This window comes from Balaenoptera physalus (assembly GCF_965194825.1).
Source record: "Balaenoptera physalus genome assembly, chromosome: 5".
Classification (NCBI taxonomy): domain Eukaryota; kingdom Metazoa; phylum Chordata; class Mammalia; order Artiodactyla; family Balaenopteridae; genus Balaenoptera; species Balaenoptera physalus.
Genome location: NC_138884.1, coordinates 27845532 through 27865472, shown reverse-complemented (window position 1 = coordinate 27865472; position 19941 = coordinate 27845532). Strand labels below are relative to the sequence as shown.

Below are 19941 nucleotides of genomic sequence, written 5' to 3'. Positions count from 1 at the left end.
GGAATATGAAGGAAAGGGAATGAGCTGAATTTGAAGGTTTTGTGGGATAATGGAGATTTCCAGCTGACTGTTGGAAACACAGGTGTGGGGCTTGGGAGACTTGGTTTGAGAGTGGAAATCCAGGACAAGAGTTCAGCAGTTTGAATTTCTTGCTTTGTGCTCCCAATGAGCCCGTGAGTGGTAGGTTTTCTCTTTCAATGAACTTTGCACACAATCTAGTCATTGTGGTGTTAATTCAGACAGTGTCAACCTAGGATTCTCCTCACCCAAGCCTGCCCACCCTGACCTGCATCCTTGGATGGGGTGCAAAACCGTGTCATTGTCGTCGCTCGAGGCAATGTCACTATCCAGAGTGGAGCAAAAAGTGTGATTAACAGCCGTTCTCAAGACCATAGCTCTCCTCCACCACCTTTAAAAAATAATTTTTATGAGCTTGTCAGAGGCAGAACAACTGAAAATCATTTTTTAAAAGCTGTTTGTGGAAGAGAGATCAATATATTCAACACCACTTCAGCCAGCAGAACTGAGACCATAGAGTAAAACTGCCCCGCTGCCCGATAAGAGAAGCTGGCCGACAGAGGCTGCCTTGCGAGGCACAGAGACTCCCGTCTCTACATTTTTCAAGTGGAGCTGTGAGGACTATTGGGAGGGAGAGTCCTGTAGTGAGTGGGTAATTAAAGTAGATGGTCTCACCCTAGTTTTATGATTCTAAGATTTTAACTTAGAGGATTTGACAAATGTACCATCAATTGCATGTTATGTAAATAGGGCTTTGCTCTGCAGCTGGTTTTTTGGCTTGTGTTTAACAACACCTCACCCTGTGCTCTTGTGTTTGTGTGTTCGTTTGTTTATGTATATGTGTGTATCTCTGATGCACAATTCACGAGTCAGGTTCTGTCTCCCCTCTCATGCCATCAGTCTGTTTGCAAACAACACATGGGTCTGTGGGGCTAATTATCAGGCTGTCAGCTACTTCCTATACGAGAAGTAAACGCTATAGGTAAGGAAGAGCTATCATTATAAATAGGTATCATATTATTCTCCCCATGTAATTATATTAATGTATGGTTAGTGCTACTCCTGGAATTAAAACCTTGTCTGTAGATCTAAACGGAACCTTTGGAAAGAAAATTTTGGAAGATGTTTTCATGTTAATTACAGGAACTATATGTGCAATGTTTTTCAATAAAGTGGTTCAGGAAGAAAACAGTAAAGAACTTGGTTTTCCATCAGGACAAAATATTTAGGCTGTAGACATCTCATCTCTAACTTGATGATATACACTAAGATAGGTCCTTTTCTGCTCCTGTCAGCCCAATGCCGATTGCATGGACGACTTGCCCACTGACTTCGAGGGATCTCTGGGAGGTCCGTCAACCAACCAGATCACCGGCGCAAGCGACACAACCGTAAATGAAAGCTCAGTCACTTTGGACCCTGCTGTCCGGACTGTGGGAGCCTTGCAGGTGGTCCAGGACACAGATCCCACCCCGCAGGAGGGAGAAATCATCTTCACCACCAACAGTAAGTTCTGCTGCACCACATACCAGTGCCATATTCCAAAAGGCTGTTGCCTCGTGGGAATTGGAAAAAGGCACTTTTCCTCAAGAAGAAAGAAAAATTAAATGAATAGAACGTTGCTAGGCTAAACAGTCGTACCTGACGGGCCTTGAGAAGCCCAGCTTACTCCAGAGCCAGCAGGGCAGACAACAGTGCTAGCTGTGTGTGTCACCCACCTACACACGCTGACGCCACAGCACTGCACACGCCCCATGGTACCCAAACACCAGGCCAGGTGGTGGTGCTGGCCTCTGAAGATGGAAGGCAGGTGAGAAGAGCCAACGCTGGCGATGTTCAGTGGGACTGGGGTAGGGCACAACCCACTCACTCATGTGCGTGTGCGTGCGTGTGTGTGCGTGTACACGGGCTTGAGCCCTCCCGAGTGTGCAGGTGGCTGTCTGAGCTGATCTGCACAGCATGCAGGAGGGTTCTGCCCCGCCGTTGCTGCAGGACTCAGAGGCAAGTGGAACCCCTTTAGATGGGCATTCTTGCAGTACCACCTAAACCCCTATGCATAGTGACGTATTAAAATATCTTTAGGGTTTCTTCCGCATCTCCTGCACAGACTCAAAGTAAATGCTGTTCTGGTTGAGGGTAGTTATAAAAATATTAGAATAGCTATGTTAGCATACGGTTGAAGCTCAAACCTAAAGTATTTACTCTACCGTCTAATACAGCAGAGATAAGAGGAGTTCTAAGAAAATCAGCATGCAAATTAACTTAGGTTTAAGGTTAAAAGGGTGGATGAATATTGCAGGTTTTAAAGGAGGTGTGTTTTTTCCCTTGATGGAAGTAACCTATTCACTATAGAAAATTTGGAAATGGAGCAGAGCAGATGAAAGCACGTTGGGATATTTCCTTTTAAGTTGGCCTCTTTTTTACCTATTCGTGATGTTTATGCAGTTCAAAAAATCATTCACGCTGAAATTTAAAGACGCATTTTTCTGATGAAGAAACATAACAGTCCTCGTTGTTGAAAGACTGAAAAATGAAGAAGAGAATAAAAAAAGAATGCAAAAATCACTCAGTACCCCACTACCCAGAAATAATCACTCTTAACATTTTGGTGTATTTGCTGATAATCTTTTTTTTTTTAACATTTTTATTGGTGTATAATTGCTTTACAGTGGTGTGATAGTTTCTGCTTTATAACAAAATGAATCAGCTATATGTATACATATATCCCCATATCTCCTCCCTCTTGCGTCTCCCTCCCACCCTCCCTATCCCACCCCTCTAGATGGTCACAAAGCGCCCAGCTGATCTCCCTGTGCTATGCGGCTGCTTCTCACTAGCTATCTGTTTTACATTTGGTAGTGTATATATGTCCATGCCACTCTCTCACTTTGTCCCAGCTTACCCTTCCCCCTCCCCTTGTCCTCAAGTCCATTCTCTACATCTGTGTCTTTATTCCTGTCCTGCCCCTGGGTTCTTCAGAACCTTTTTTTTTTTTTTTAGATTCCATATATATGTGTTAGCGTACAGTATTTGTTTTTCTCTTTCTGCCTTACTTCATTCTGTATGACAGACTCTAGGTCCATCCACCTCACTACAAATAACTCAATTTTGTTTCTTTTTATGGCTGAGTAATAGTCCATCGTATATATGTGCCGCATCTTTTTATCCATTCATCTGTTGATGAATATTTAGGTTGCTTCCATGTCTTGGCTATTGTAAATAGAGCTGCAATGAACATTGTGGTACATGACTCTTTTTGAGTTATGGTTTTCTCAGGGTATATGCCCAGTAGTGGGATTGCTGGGTCGTATGGTAGTTCTATTTTTAGTTCTTTAAGGAACCTCCATACTGTTCTCCATAGTGGCTGTATCAATTTACATTCCCACCAACAGTGCAAGAGGGTTCCCTTTTCTCCACACCCTCTCCAGCATTTATTGTTTGTAGATTTTTTGATGATGGCCATTCTGACTGGTGTGAGGTGATACCTCATTGTAGTTTTGATTTGCATTTCTCTAATGATTAGTGATGTTGAGCATCCTTTCATGTGTTTGTTGGCAATCTGTCTATCTTCTTTGGAGAAATGTCTATTTAGGTCTTCTGCCCATTTTTGGATTGGGTTGTTTGTTTTTTGATATTGAGCTGCATGAGCTGCTTGTAAATTTTGGAGATTAATCCTTTGTCAGTTGCTTCATTTGCAAATATTTTCTCCCATTCTGAGGGTTGTCTTTTCATCTTATGTTTTCCTTTGCTGTGCAAAAGCTTTTAAGTTTCATTAGGTCCCATTTGTTTATTTTTGTTTTTATTTCCATTTCTCTAGGAGGTGGGTCAAAAAGGATCTTGCTGTGATTCATGTCATAGAGTGTTCTGCCTATGTTTTCCTCTAAGAGTTTTATAGTGTCTGGCCTTACATTTAGGTCTTTAATCCATTTTGAGTTGATTTTTGTGTATGGTATTAGAGAGTGTTCTAATTTCATTCTTTTACATGTAGCTGTCCATTTTTCCCAGCGCCACTTATTGAAGAGGCTGTCTTTTCTCCATTGTATATTCTTGCCTCCTTTGCTGATATCTCTTGATATAGTTGAGACAGTAACCATGGGGGTGAACATTCAGTATTGTAACCATAGAACTTTCACAGGACCTCGACAGAGAGTAATTTCGAGAGGAACTTGGTTGTAAACATCCACCCATGTAGGGTTTATTAGTTTTTGGTAGATATGGGTTTTAACTTGACTTTTAGAGGCATAAGGACCTCAGTATTGAAACATTGGCCATTAAACATTAAAAAGTCCTTAAAGAGAGATTTTGATCCATTTGTTTTGAAGGTCTAGAGTGGTACTGTCTAGTATTAATATAATGCAAGCCACAAAAGCAATTTTAAATCCTCAATAGCTACACTAAAATAAAAATAATAAGTTGGTCAAGTTCATTTTAATAACATTTTTATTTAACCCAATATATCCAAAATATTTTATTCTTTTTTTATACTAACTCTTCAAAACCTGGTGTGTATTTTATGCTTAGAGCACATCTCGGTTTAGACTAGCCCCATTTCAAGTACTCAGAAGCACGTGTGGCCAGTGGCTACCATATTGCAGAACACAGACTTAGAATCCTAGTAATTTAGGGATATAAGAACCTTAAAAAAAAAAAAAAAACCTTAAAGGTCATTTAATCGTTACCATGATAAACTTTTGATTTTCACCATATGAAAATTGTGACCCAGAGGAATAAGTGGCTGACTCAGATCTGACAGTAAGTTCTCTTTTCAGAATACAAGATTGCCCCATAATTTTCCATTTATTGGACATCTTCAGTTACCATCAGGCATATCACCATTAGTGGTCTAAGTGAAGTATATTGGAAGGCCTCATAAAATTTTGCTAGCAGTTCAGAAACATTTAAGGCATGAGCCTTTTTTGAGCCCATAAAAAGAACCAAATCAAAAATGGATCCTATTTCTTGAAATGAAATGATTGTTTGATTTTCTGTTAGATTTCTTATTTTGAAAAGTGGCTATGTACTTCATCCATCTTAGTAAAGCCCAGATGACAAATGAAAAGGCATAGTTTATGGGTTAAAACACAACCAAAAATGAAATAGGAAATTAAAGTCTGTATCCATATAATTCATAATCCCAGACAGTTTTGGCTAAAATAGACTCAGAATGTTTAGGTTCATAGCAGGCATTCAGTAGATGTTGACTTGAGATAAAAGTGTTTGATCTAAGCTTCAACAGGGAGCTTCTGTTCACAACAGAAAGAAAAATGCCAGGTAACTTCAAAGGAAGGTCTTGGTAAAGATGAAGAGACGAGGCGTGAGACCACATCTGTAGTTTGAAGACTGATACTATATATCAATATGGCTAAAGATATCAGTCTCTTAGTACAGAAACTAAATTTTTCTCACAAAATACTTTTCCTAGACCATTTATTTCATTTTTAATGAAGTATAGTTGATTTACAACGTCTCAGGTGTACGGCAAAGTGATTCAGTTTTATATATATGTATAAACATATACATATATATATATACATATGTATATTCTTTTTTTTTTTTTTTAACCACTGTGTCACCAGGGAAATCCCTCTCCTTCTCTTTATTTATTTATTTATTTGTTTGTTTGTTTTTGTCTGTGTTGGGTCTTCATTTCTGTGAGGGCTTTCTCTAGTTGTGGCAAGCGGGGGCCACTCTTCATCGTGGTGCACGGGCCTCTCACTATCACAGCCTCTCTTGTTGCGGAGCACAGGCTCCAGACGTGCAGGCTCAGTAGTTGTGGCTCACGGGCCCAGTTGCTCCGCGGCATGTGGGATCTTCCCAGACCAGGGCTCAAACCCGCGTCCCCTGCATTGGCAGGCAGACTCTCAACCACTGCACCACCAGGGAAGCCCCATATATATATTCTTCAGATTCTTTTCCATTATAGGTTTTTACAAGGTACTGAATATAGTTCCCTGTGCTTTACAGTAGGTCCTCGTTGTTTGTCTATTTTATATATAGGAGTGTGTATATGTTAATCCCAAATTCCCAGTTTATCCCTCCTTCCCTTCCCCTTCTGTAACCATAAGTTTGTTTTCTATGTCTGTGAGTCTGTTTCTGTTTTGTAAATAAGTTCATTTGTGTCGTTTTTTCTAGATTCCACATAAAAGTGATATTATATATTTTATTTCTGATTAGTTTTATTTATTGGGATTTCACAGAATATTCCAAGCACAGTCATTCTGATTAGATGTTCATGTTTTATACTACTAACTAAATGGCTGTAGATTCCTTAAGGGGAAAATTCTTTCCTCTCTACAGGTTTGTACATTGCCTAGTGCCCGAACTCAAATAAATAATTAATAAATGAACAAACACGGATGCATGAATAAATGAGTGAAAAGATTCAAGTTCTTATCAATGTTATTGTAACCATTTCTCTAATGCTATAGAAAAAAATGCAGATGGTGAAAGAAGTATAGTTGAGATACGATATTGCTACAAATCACAAATAACCCACTGGAGGTTGGACCTGACGTTTTTCTACCTTATCCTTTCCTACCTCACATCGCTGCAGATCCAGGAAATTACTAGAAGATGAAGAAGTAACAGTAGGTAACAAATACATAACACCAACTCTGTACCAGACACCCTTTTATGTTGTTTCCATGTATTAGCTCACAACAACCCTATGAGGTAAATGTTATTTTTAACTTCATTTTCCTGATGCAGAAACAGTAGCACTGAGAGATTACAGTAACTGACCTGAGGTCATAAGCTAGTGACAGGTGGAGCTGGAATTCGAAGGAGCAGCTAGCTGGCTGTACGACGCCATGCATAGCTATGCTCAGAAGATGAAAAGGGGGAGAAAACGCACACAGTTCTCATTTCATTTTTTTCCTCTTTTCCTCCATTTTTCTAAATCTCTGAAAGGCCAAAAATGTGTTTAGTTTCAGCTTGCATTCTCATCCCTACCTCCGTTCTTCCTTTCCTGGCAAACAGTCTTGCTGTATAGTCGATCAAATGCACGTAAAAGTCATTTCAGCACTCAAGGGGAAACAGCATAGAACAGATTGCCCTTAGAGTAAAGATGGAAAAATCTGGCATTAAAGGATCATCTTCAGCTCCCAAGAAAAGAAAAAAAGAAAAACATTTACAAAGGAAAGGAAATGCAAACTGGTAGGCAGTCTGACATTTGGGAGAAAGACGTTCTTGTATGCATATCTTTAATGTTTCTGACATTTCAGCTTTTATAACCTCACACGACAGCCCCAAATCAGTGTTTCACGTTGGTGCAAGGTGTCATTTGTACGCATGCCCTAATGTCACTCACCCAACTTCATCTGCCCACCCAATTGCACCAAAACCATACTCTGCCTTCTGACTCCCCAAGCCCAGGCTGCAGCTGGTTGGATTGGCTTCAGCAGGGAAAGAAGTTTCTTAGGACCAAAGGAAAACACAGCTGAACAAACAGCCCGGTGTGTTTGGAAACTCCAGACAGGAGCTTGAGAAAGACACAAAAGGAGAAGACTCTATCACTCCTTCCCCAAAACACCCCGTGCCACTCCACACCTTCTCAAGAGGGTCTGAAACCTTCCCTTTGTTTTCCAAGGAAAGTCACTGACCCCACCATCCGTGTCCTTTATTGAGTCACCACACAAGTCCTCTAGTGCTGCATCTAGAATTGTTACCCCCTTGCCACTCCTTCCACCTCAAACTGGAAGGAACCAGCAGTCAGCCCGAGGGGTGGAGGATGGAGGGAACTAGAAGCTAGAAAGGGAGGAGATGGGCAGAGTCAAGGCCTCCCAGATCTGCCCCAATACGTTCTGAGGAGCACATGGCATAATGTGTTTGGCCAGGAGACCAGATCTTCAGACGTCACAGAAGGAAGCAGGACCCATGAACTGTTATGTAGGCTAATAGGCTCAAACTCAGCCAGTTGAATTGAAACGTGGTGTAGGTTTCCTCTGGGAAACTTCCTATCCACTCTGAACCTTTCGGGGAGTATCGTGTATTTCATGTGTTGAGCCAACATGATTTGTGATGTGTGTAAAACTCATCTTGCTTTTTGCTGCTCTGCCTGAACCGTCTGGAGTGGGTGTAGCAGCCCCCTGCCTGGGGATGACAATTCCAGCAGGAATTTTCTGCTCACTCTTAGGTAACGGACAGTTCCAAGAGTCCCTTTAGGTTCCAAACACAGACAAAAGAATTTTTTTTTTTTCTCTGCAGAGCCCTTCTCCCTTGTAATCCCCATCACTCAGGACAGATGGGCCTCCCTGGCTTACTCACGAGGCCTCCCGCAGCCTTCACGCTCTCTGCCAAGGTGCTCTTACGGCTCCAGGAGGTCTTTTTGGATCGGGCCCAAGTTGAGCCCGTTCCTGCTCGCTCCCAACGTGGCCACCTCTGGGACGCTCGCACATCACCTGCCCTGACACCCGTCTCCGGTACAGCAGCTGTTTCCAGCCTCTGACCCCACGCAGGCCGTCGGCCTCCTCCCTTCAGACTCCAGGCAGGCAGGAGACCTGAGTCCACAGCCTGCTTTAGCTTTTCTAAGGCCTGAGTCTGCTCTCTCTGAGTCCCACCTGCAGGAGGCGTAGTTCAGAATCTCCTTGGTGATGGAGGAGGAGGGGTTTCCCTTGCAGGAACCCCTCCCTGGGCTTGGGTTTGAGAGATAGCCCTTCCCCACCCCTTCTTCTAGAGGCATGGGATTCAGTGTTACAATACTCTCTCCACAGACAAGCTCCTTTCCAATTTCCCCACCTTTCTCTCCCTCTCTCCCCTTGTTATCGTCATGAACTGGGTGATGGGGTCCAGAATCATAGAACAGGTACCCTTCACATCCGCTCTACCCAGCAGTGGGGTGTCGGGCACAGGGTTGGGGGGAGATGGGAGAGGCCGTCTCATACTTCTTTGCTGCCCATAGCTCTTCAGTAGAAACTGAGGCAGGAAGAGTCCCATGAATGCAAAAGAATTAGTTCATGAATGTCTTGATGGGCTTCACAAGAGGACACATTCCTAGCTGATATGGCGACTAAACTACGGTCCCTTTTCAGAGACCCTAGAGACAAGTCAACCTTTTTGGAAAAAAAAATATATATATATATGCTCGCACTCTTCAAAATGCACTCATGAGACAAAAGTCATTGTTAAAGCACAGCTGAAACTGCAGCCTAGCAAAAAAAAAAAAAAAAAGGAAAAGTCATTTTCAGCAAAAAGTCATTCACTGCGATCACCAGGAGCTCTCCAGGGACACAGACCAGACACTAATTACGGAAAAAACTTCCAGTGAGTTCATTGAGAGACTTGTGTATAGCAGTTTCTGGAGTGACCCGCTTTCTCTTCTTTGAGGAACTCGATAGGAACATCTCTGGCGAGTCTTCATTCCTAAAAAAAACACAGTCTCTTAAAATTAGGCCAGAAATGACATCCGTTCTTTTCTTTTTTAAGTTCTGTGTTTATTCGTTAGGGAGCCATTGAGGAATCATTCAGCGTATCTATATTCAAAGGTTTTAAATGCCTCTAGGCTTGCTCCAGTCGCAAGCTGAATATGAACACGAGAGAGAGTGTGTGTGTGTGTATTCAGGGCTTTTCCAGGGAACCTGAGTTTGAACCTCTGGGTCAAAGCAACTGAGAGAAAAAGGGAGGGTTGGCATGAACATCCCATTTCTGTTCCAAATGTTCCTTTACATTTGCAAAGCAGCAATCTCCAGGTTTTAATGTGACTGCAAAATATACCGGTGCATCCAGAAATAAACACCTGTACAGAAAGCATTCCAGCGTGTATGAGAAAGGACGCGAGGGAGTAGCCACATCTGCTTTTTCGACTTGCATCAAAGCCTGAACTGGCAAAGTAGCTCCCCTTTGGATAAATATATGCTGGCTGGAACTAGCAACAAGAATGATCCCCCTTGGTGCCCATAAGATTCACATTAGCCCTGGAAAGATGATTGCTTTGATTTGTGAGCCTTTTCCATTGTGGCAGACAACAGAATCGGCCAACCAGTTAAGATTTTAGATCCCACTGTCGTGCGTCCTTCAGGAAATATTTCAGCCACGGTGAATGACTTCTATACAAAATGAAGCATTTGAAGATGGTGATACTGCGCCCCACAATCGTCTCCATAGCTCGTAACGTACCAGGTCCCTACAGTCACATCCCCGCCTTGTTTCTGAGCCTTCCAGCTCACCAGCTCGACGATGGCTTCAGGAGAGGAACAGCTGTTCTGAAGAGCAAAGATCTTTGTGATAAGCACTTGCCGTTATCATCAACTGTCCCAGATGGCAACCAGTCAATCCACAAGCCACTGGATTTTTTTTGCGATAACATTCCTCCTCAATTAAAAACACTCACCAATCTCAGAAAGCTCACTCGGGGCCAGACTCCCAGGGTTTTCCCGTCCTGTGTGTCTGGTGCCTTTGACAAGGGAGTGTTGAGCATCTGCAGATGCACAGACTGCCTGTGAGAGAGCTCATCAGTTTAGACCACAGATATATTGCCGCTGGGAGCACTCAGCCTGGGCATGACACCACGCCATCCACTCGGAAGAAACTTGTCCTCCTGAAATGAAGTGGCCCAGCCAAGCAGACAAAATCCATCCATCGTGGGAGATTGTCTCAGATGTCCTGAGTTACGCACTGAGAGCACCATCTCCAGTTTGATTGATTCTTCCCAATGCTGTCTCGCTTTTGGTAAGCATTCCAAAAGCGGGCTAGGGAAAGAGCTGTTGAGCAGACCTGCATTTTACCAGATATTGACACACTGAGCATGGATCTCAGCAGGGAGGTGGCAGCTGATGGCAGGAAACATAACTGGCAGGTCAGCCCTCTTTCAGTGTTGGAACAGCATCCATTCTAAAGCACATGGGGTGAGGAGGCGGGGGAAGGTCCATCATTTGGAGATTAAGATAGCAGGGAACAGCTGAAAATGGCCTTTGGCTGACATAAGAATTGGCTCTGGAAATTCAGAGTCAGTGTTCCATAAGTCAAAATATTTCAGAAATGGGGCTTCCCTGGTGGCGCAGTGGTTGAGAATCTGCCTGCCAATGCAGGGGACACGGGTTCGAGCCCTGGTCTGGGAAGATCCCACGTGCCGCGGAGCAGCTGGGCCCGTGAGCCACAATTACTGAGCCTGCGCATCTGGAGCCTGTGCTCCGCAACAACAGAGGCCGCGATAGCGAGAGGCCCGCGCACCGCGATGAAGAGCGGCTCCCGCTTGCCGCAACTAGAGAAAGCCCTCGCACAGAACGAAGACCCAACACAGCCATAAATAAATAAATAAACAAATACTTTAAAAAAAAAAATTTCAGAAATGAAATTCAGTGGTTCAGAATAAAAAAAAAAAAAAGTGTAACTATCAGAACATCACTGGAGCTACATGAGGTAAGATGGTATACTGGAAACACCACTAGTCAGAAACAAAAAAGTGGCACCTTAGGTGTGATTTGGCCTCCAGTTAGCTGTGTGGCCTTGGGCAAGTCACTCACCCTCTCTGTACTTCCATTTTGTCAGTTATCGAATGAGACACTTGTACCAGCAGTTGATTTCCAAGATCCTTTCCAGTTCCATAATTAGACTCCCTCTCTTGGTGTCCTTCCAAGTCTCACCAGGAAAGGCTCAATTAAGACCTTGCATCCTGGGGGCTTCCCTGGTGGTGCAGTGGTTGGGAGTCCGCCTGCCAATGCAGGGGACACGGGTTCGAGCCCTGGTCTGGGAAGATCCCACATGCTGTAGAGCGGCTGAGCCCGTGCACCACAACTGCTGATCCTGTGCTCTGGAGCCTGTGAGCCACAACTGCTGAGCCTGCGTGCTGCAACTGCTGGGGCCCACGTGCCTGGAGCCTGTGCTCTGCAATGAAGGGGCATCGCAATGAGAAGCCCGCTTACCATGGCGAGGAGTGGCCCCCGCTCGCTGCAACTAGAGAAAGCCCACACACAGCAGCGAAGACCCAACGCAACCAAATAAATACATTAATTAAATAAATATTTTAAAAAAAGACCTGCATCCTCACTTAAAGCCCTTCCTGATACCCCTCTCCTTCCAGCACCACGAAGCCACCCTTAGCAAGGAGCTGTGTCCTCGGCTCTCTCGCCACTGCCGTGTCCTCTGAGACTCTAGAGGGTCACTATGAGACTGCAGCGTCTGCCTAGTCTCTTATCTTACAGATCAGATTTTATGTACATCTTCATCTAAAATGAATGGGAGAGAAGACAAGAGGGTGTAGCTGGCTGGAAGAACAGCACAACCCTAGCCCGGAATCCTCCTAGGATTCCCATGTGCAGTGGACCCTGTACTCAGACCATCACAGCCTCCTGCCCGCAGAAGGCTCTTAAGCAGTACTTACCTGGGCTGCCTAGGTGCTGGCTATGCCCAGACTCAGACCTATTCATTTTCTTTGTTCTTAAAAACAGTATTAATAACAGTTACCATTCATTGAGTGCAAACTTTGTGCTCAGCACCATGTATGTACTCTACATAGAGTGTCTTATTTGACCATATTAATAACCTCATGAGATTGTCATCCGCATTTTATAGATAAGGAAATAGATTCCAAAGGTAAAATAACATGCCCTAGATCACTTATTTTTCAAACTGTGGGTCTTTGAATGAATCTAGCGAGTCCTGACCAGTATTTTTCAAATGACACAAAATAAAATACATCTGAAATCCAAATACACTCACACACACACACACACACACACACACACATATATACAGTGTTTAATGTTGATTTTAACAATAATAGTTATTGTTGATGCCATCAAGGAAGAAATGTGTCATGTTAACCAAAATATTATGCAGGGCAACTCTCTTTTATTCTGTTTTAATATTGAACCTAGACAATTGGCAAGTAATACTTAGAAAAAAACATTGTATTTCTTCAGTAGATAGTGGTGTAGGTGCTTATGGGTCTGTGTTTATGTATTCATATGGATGTGAATACACAGTTTGACATTTAGTCCCAAATCTACACATGGGATTTTTTTTTGCATGTTTATAATGCTTTTTTTTTTTTTACAGTAAATACCACATTTGTTGTCTCATTTTCTCTTCTCAGGGAATTAGTATTTTTAAAAAAAAGACATCATTTGGAATAGACATTATCTCCATTTTACAGATGAGGGTATTGAGGCACAAGTACCACATTCAGGGTTGTTGCTCTGATATTCAGGAAGTAAACCCCTCTCGCTGGACTCCATTTCCAGGGTCGCCTACACTGTATGTGAATCCATTCATGTATCTGTCCCATCGTTTTAAAGGAAATTAGTAATCATCTAAGAATAGCTCCAGTTCATCTAAATATTTTAGAACTTAGCTCTGTTTTACATGTCACTAAAATATTTAGGCTCCAGATGCTTTATTAAGGATTTAGTTGAACTGTTAAACCAGTTGAATACTAAAAAGCGAATTTCTCTCTTTCTTAACGACTCTGAAATTACAATGCAGAAACATGTTGTGTAAAGAACATTTAATAATTCATGTCCATCCATCACTAAAGCAGCAGGAATAAGAAATCTTAATGTCATCTTTCAAGGATTTGAGGCTTGCTCTCTTCTGGCAGAAAGAAATACCTTAAATGCATTGATTGATCATTCTTCCTAAGATCTCAAAGTGTACTTCACCCATAATATCTTGTTCTGTCTTCCTAACATTCCTGCGCAGTAGAAACAAACAGTAACCTCTATCCCGAAAGGAAAAACTGAAGCAGAGGGGCTAAATCAAGTTCTTGCCCCAGCCCAATTATCTTTCCAGTATTCCACCACGTGCTTAAACTGGTTCCCTATAAAGAAATGCCAGAAAAGCTCACTTGTTCTCAGTTAACAGTACAGAGTCAGAAATTGGATCAAAGCATGCCCACATGAGAATGATTTTTAAATCGAGGGCATCAGGACTGGTCTTCTTGGTAATCATCTAGAATCAGCTCAAGATTTCTGGCTATACCTGGCAGATTGAGCCCACAGGTTTATCTCTGCGACCCCCACAAAGTCCCACCAAAGGGTTCATGAAAGGTATAAACCTGCATGGACACTAAGAAGAGGGAAAAGATTACAGCAGACAATATGTCAACAGATTTTGGAAGACACATGAGTGGAAGTTCATTTAGTGAAGTGGGGAGAGCTGAAATCTGAGTGTCTCTTAGTGAGGAGCCAATGAGAAGCTAGCAGTTTTGCAGCTAGCTCATAGTATAGGGCACCAGATACGTAGGAAGGCTGTAGCATGCAGTGGCGCTCAAAAGATCAGGTACTGATAGCATACGGTATTTGTTTTTCTCTTTCTGACTTACTTCACTCTGTATGACAGACTCTAACTCCATGCACCTCACTACAAATAACTCCATTTCATTTCTTTTTATGGCTGAGTAATATTCCATTGTCTATATGTGCCACATCTTCTTTATCCATTCATCCGATGATGGACATTTAGGTTGCTTCCATGTCCTGGCTATTGTAAATACAGCTGCAATGTGCTAACACATATATATGGAATCTAAGGGAAAAAAAAAAAAAAAGGTCATGAAGAACCTAGTGGCAAGACGGGAATAAAGACACAGACCTGCTAGAGAATGGACTTGAGGATATGGGGAAGGGGAAGGGTAAGATGTGACAAAGTGAGAGAGTGGCATGGACATATATACACTACCAAACGTGAAATAGATAGCTAGTGGGAAGCAACCGCATAGCACAGGGAGATCAGCTCTGTGCTTTGTGACCACCTAGAGGGGTGGGATAGGGAGGGTGGGAGGGAGGGAGATGCAAGAGAGAAGAGATATGGGAACATATGTATATGTATACCTGATTCACTTTGTTATAAAGCAGAAACTAACACACCATTGTAAAGCAGTTATACTCCAATAAAGATGTTAAAAAAAATAAAAAATAAAAAAAGATCAGGTGAAAGACTATGTAAAGAGCATTTAGCTCCCCCACCCTGAGCCACCTGTAGTTGCCTCAGGCCCTTACTGAGGTCCCTTCCCTCGTTCGCAAGCCAACTTAGGCATGCATGCTTAATCATAATGTCTCATTGCAAATATGAATGGAGGGTAAGGATGGCTAGAGAACTGCAAGAAGCCACAAAATCTAAGAGAGAGAAAGAACATAACAGATAAAAATAAACTCCAAGGAAACAAGATAATTCAGATCACAGAATTCTGTAAACTACCATTTGTATCCTGATGGAAATATGTGATAATATTGCATCCATGGAAAAGAAAGAGATGATAGCAGTTTTCTGAGAATGAGAAAGAACTCTTGGAAATTAAAAAATAGAGCAGAGTGAAAATTCCCATATTGAAAGATACAATAGCATTTGTTGTTAAACTATGTTCTTGCTGTGAAATAAAAAATGGAAAAAAATTAATTTGATTTAAAAATTAAGTTTAAAAATAAGGAAAAACAAAAAGGGTCAATTTACATGCCATTGAAGAATTAATCTACTTATTTAACACACACTTTACATTAACATCCCTCCCCCAAAATATCTCTTTACTATGGTGAAGAATTACGGCCTCGCATGGCATACTTGGCTTCAGAAAATGTTTGGTACCAAACTGTAAGAGCATTTCCATTTTGTATGCTACATTTGTGTTATATTTTCTATATATCAGTTCATAGGTTTATTTTATAAATTAGTGACTTCAGTTTTTATAGTGAAGTCATTCTCCAGTGTTCAAGCTAACAAACTTGGGGTTATCTCTATTCTTCTCACTCTATTGCCTTTCATAGTCAAATAATCACCAACCCATGTTCATTCTGCCTTTTAAATCTTTCTCCGTGTGCCATTTCCCTCTGCATGGCTATAGTACAAGACCTTAGCACCTCTGACCTTGGTTTTTGCCATGCCTGCCATTTCACTCTCCCTGTTTCTAGTCTTACCATCCTCCAGTCTGTCCTTATCCTGCTGCCTAGATAATCATCTGTAGAAGTCCTGTTGCTGTTTTGCTCAAAACACTTTTATCCCCTATGGGTTAAAATCTCAAGCTGGCTAATCTAAACAAATCATTAAGCATTTGGCCTCTGCATATCTCTCCATGATTTTTCGCCACGCCCAGCTGGCAAGCTTTGTAGGGAAGCATTTCTAAACCACTAGTGGTTCCAGACACAGCCCCCAACTCTTCTCCCTTCTTCTGCCAAGTCTTTCACATCCTTCAAGCACATCTCATCTGTGGTATTCTCTGAGATGCCTTCTCTGCTACTCTGAGCAGAACTGGTGATCCTTCTAGAATTATCTCCTTTCAAACAATTCTCTCTCATTATTTCTTGAGAAAGCATCTGTCGCCCCACTAAACTTATAGGTCCTTAAAGGGTTTGGACTGTGGCTTTTCACTTTCATGTTCTGAAGCACAGCACAGGTCATGGCTACAGTTAGACTCAGTGACATTAGTAGAATAAATGAATGAATAGGCTGAATTTTAAAGGAAACCAACAATAGCAGTAGTTCGAAGTACAAGAGACTGTGTTCTAATATGTATCTGTGTTTGGTCTGCTGATGAAAAGAATAGGTATATATTCTCCCAAGGACACTCAAGCTGGACCAAGGCACCAGCAGACGGGCCTGCCTATAGCCAGTTCCTCTGGGACAACACTGTGACCCTTGCCCCTTGTGACAGGAGCACAAATGCTGAACTGGTCCCCCGTCACAAGGAAGGAGGGAGACTAATGCCTTGTAGAAATGGGTTGATGATTTATTATTTATCATTATTGATATGGGACTACACAGCCCAAATGAGGGATTAAAAGCAGCATAGAGAGACGAAGTGACAGAAATTGCAGCAAAGGGAAATATGAGGGGGAAAGGTTCTACTGCCTGACTGTACATTCATTTCTGCAAATGCCCTGGGAACGTCATCAAACCAAGTGCCCAGAGGCCAGTGCAGCTCCAATGAAGCTCTTCAGTTTTTGTTTTACACCATCGGCACTCCTCTTCTTCCTTTATATTAACCCGTGATGAGTGAAGATGACCTTCCTGAGAGGAAACCTAGACTTGGGGAAACCAGTTGTCTTTGGCATCAGGCAGATCTGGGCTCAAATCCTGGCTGGCCACTGACTGAGTAGCTGTGGTCAATGAATAACATCCCTGGGCCTCAATTTCCTCAACTTTAAAATTGTCCACGGACTTCCCTGGTGGTCCAGTGGTTAAGATTCCACTTCTGCTGGTTGGGGAACTAGGATACCGCATGCTGCACGGCGTGGCCAAAAAAAAAAAAATTGTCCAAATAAAATCTACCTTGCAGGTTTGTTGCAAGCATGAAATGAATCAATGTGTAGACTGACTCAGAGCCTGGCACTCAACCAATCATAAACGTTACCTCTCTCCCCACCTTGCACACCATCTCTGCATGAGAACACACATTGGATGGACACATCACAAGTACCTATTAGCTCAATGGAAGTGTCTTGATAAAAATATCTATAAACCTTTCTCAGATAGATTCCAAGGCCCGATAGCTCTAGGTTGTATCCTTAATCATTTGCCCGTGGAGATGAAAGCCAACGTGACCTTGCTCTTCTTCAATTACCAGAATTACTTTACTTCCTGAGCCAGAACTGCATGCTCGCTTTTAGTTATTTATCTTTTCCACTAATTGATCACTTGAGGACTACTGAGTTATAAACAGCAATCTTTATTACCATGATCTCATATAAAATAATGACTGTCCTTATAATACCATTTACAGAGAAACCTCTCGAGTTATCAGCATAATCACTAGGCAGCCCATCAATCAATCAACAACCGATTACTGTCAGTTCCTAGAAAGCCATAATTAGGTCTTTCTACGCATGGTTCTGTATTGGTTATATTCAACAGACAGCAGCCTTCCCACTAATCTTAGAGAGTGCTTTGAGCATACAGACCAACAGACGAATGACCTGTGGATAAACTAGTAATTTCAGATCTGCCAAGTCTTGATGTTCTTTTTGTGTTCATAAGTCAAACCTCAGGGAACGACTCAGAGCAAAACTATTCGAAGTAAAAGGCAGAAGAGTCATTCGATCATGAAAAGAAGCACGAGTACAGATTGGGATTGACACATATACACTGATGTGTATAAAATGGATAACTAATAAGAACCTGCTGCATAAAAAAATAAATAAAATAAAATTCAAAAAAATAATATTGGAAGTATCCATTGATATAAGCCTCCAAGTTTTCAGCACATGTGTCTCACACCCCCTGCCAAGAAAGTCCAGTAGGAGATCTTTTAAAATACAGAAGTAACTAACTCATCGGCTTCAGCGGGGCTGGTCGTTACTGCGCTTCCTCCATTTGGGGGAAACATTGGCAGGGAAACTTCTGAAGAAAAGAAAATATATTGTGGTTAAGTGGTTGAGCCGAAGTCTCCTGGCCGGCTCCATCCAGGACACAGGTGTGGTGATCAGTTAGGTCTGGATAAGTCAGAATGCCAGGATGGTGAGGAACTGTTCTTCCCCGTCACCCCAGAGGCTTTCTGTGGAGCACGCATCAGGATGCCAGGGTGAGAATCAAGCCAGGTTCCCTGCGCGTTCATGTGCACACGTACATATACACACACATGTGCACATGCGCTCACGCGGTATGCATGCATGCCCACATACACACCACCACCACCAATCTTCAGGGCCTTCTCTCATCATCTCAATCCACTAGGAAATAGATCTCCAGGGATTCCCGGAAATTCTTCTAGGCAGAGAGGGCAAAGCGATGTCACACGTGACTCCTTCTGCCTGCAGATGGGCTGGGTTTAGCCCTGAGAATTTCTGATAATGTTCAGTGAGTAGCCAGCATTTAAATATGGCAGAGTTTTCCATACAGATCTGAATTTCCAACTTGAAAATGTTGGAAGCAACAGCAATTCTGGGCCTCATTCTCTGATGGCGGCAATTGGCTGGATCTGAGTTGGGGCAGCCCCAAGACAAGGCATGTGCTCTGCAGTCACCACAGCTCTACAACCCCAAATTTAGGGACAGTCTCAGGGCAAAAGCACTTCCTTCATATACAGTGATTTCTCAGGGACAATCACTGTTTTGAACTGTCCTATTAGGTCTCATTAAAATAATACCTATTGGTAAAGTCACGCGCAGGGCAACTGTGTGTGTCTCCTAAGCAACCACATACACAGTTAAAACTCTCACTGGTAACTAATGTTCCCAGCAGAGAGGAATGATTAGTAGATTTATAGACTCAAGTGCCATCAAATTTCCTTTTTGTCAAACCAATCATTCATTTATCTAAATACTTATGCCTTAATCAGAGCTGTCAGCACAAGAAAGTATTGGCTGCCCTTAAACTCCTGCTGTGCAGCAGGAACAGTGGAATGAATTTTTTCAGAAAAAAATAATACCATAATAGTACCGCAACTGTTATTTAAATGGGGAGTTAATTAGAAAATTGGATCTGGAAGTCAAAGTTTAAGCAGGAACACAACAGATTCAAAGGCACATCTTCTCTGTTATGGAGGTGAAGAAAATGTGTGCAGTGGAATAAATAAGCACTCGTATGCGCAGATGCACACGTGTCATATGTAGACACATGCGTGTGTAGGCACGTATGTATGCGAAGAACACGCCTGCACCTACCTGTACACTCACACGCATATGCACACGTTCATACCTGCATATCAGATGCAGCGTGCAGAGTGCCTAAACAGTGGTTACACACACGTACACGTCTCTGTGTTTAGATGGCATACGTGTGCACATATATCCAACTCAGTACCAGCAGCTTTGTGTCACAGCAGTTAACCACGTCTCAGCAGAGGTAATGGGAGTTTCTGGTCATGACTCAATTTATTCCTCCTGGAAACGAAACCATGCTTCCAACTTAGCTCGTCAGAAAGGAAGCAGCTCCCCAAATTTATATAGGTTTTTGTTTCTTTAATAGACCTAAAGGCTGTCTAATATCTGGGAAAAGGAAACGCACCCCTACAAATAAGCCAGTTCCTAGTTTGAGGTACAGTGATTCCCAGCACCTGTG

At 42.5% G+C, this 19941-nt stretch overlaps 1 protein-coding gene and 1 long non-coding RNA gene across 2 annotated transcripts in view; one reads left to right on the top strand and one right to left on the bottom strand.

Moving 5' to 3' along the window:
- The window catches only part of RNF150 (ring finger protein 150), a 253046-nt gene that overhangs the window by 203023 nt on the left and 30082 nt on the right, over positions 1 to 19941 (top strand). Inside the window, exon 6 of the mRNA XM_082463426.1 lies at positions 1314 to 1524. Coding sequence (XP_082319552.1) covers positions 1314 to 1524 — 211 coding nt within the window. The remainder of the gene's footprint in view (positions 1 to 1313; positions 1525 to 19941) is intronic.
- Positions 1 to 19941, bottom strand: part of LOC309661650 — a 110238-nt gene that overhangs the window by 63328 nt on the left and 26969 nt on the right. The window lies entirely within an intron of this gene.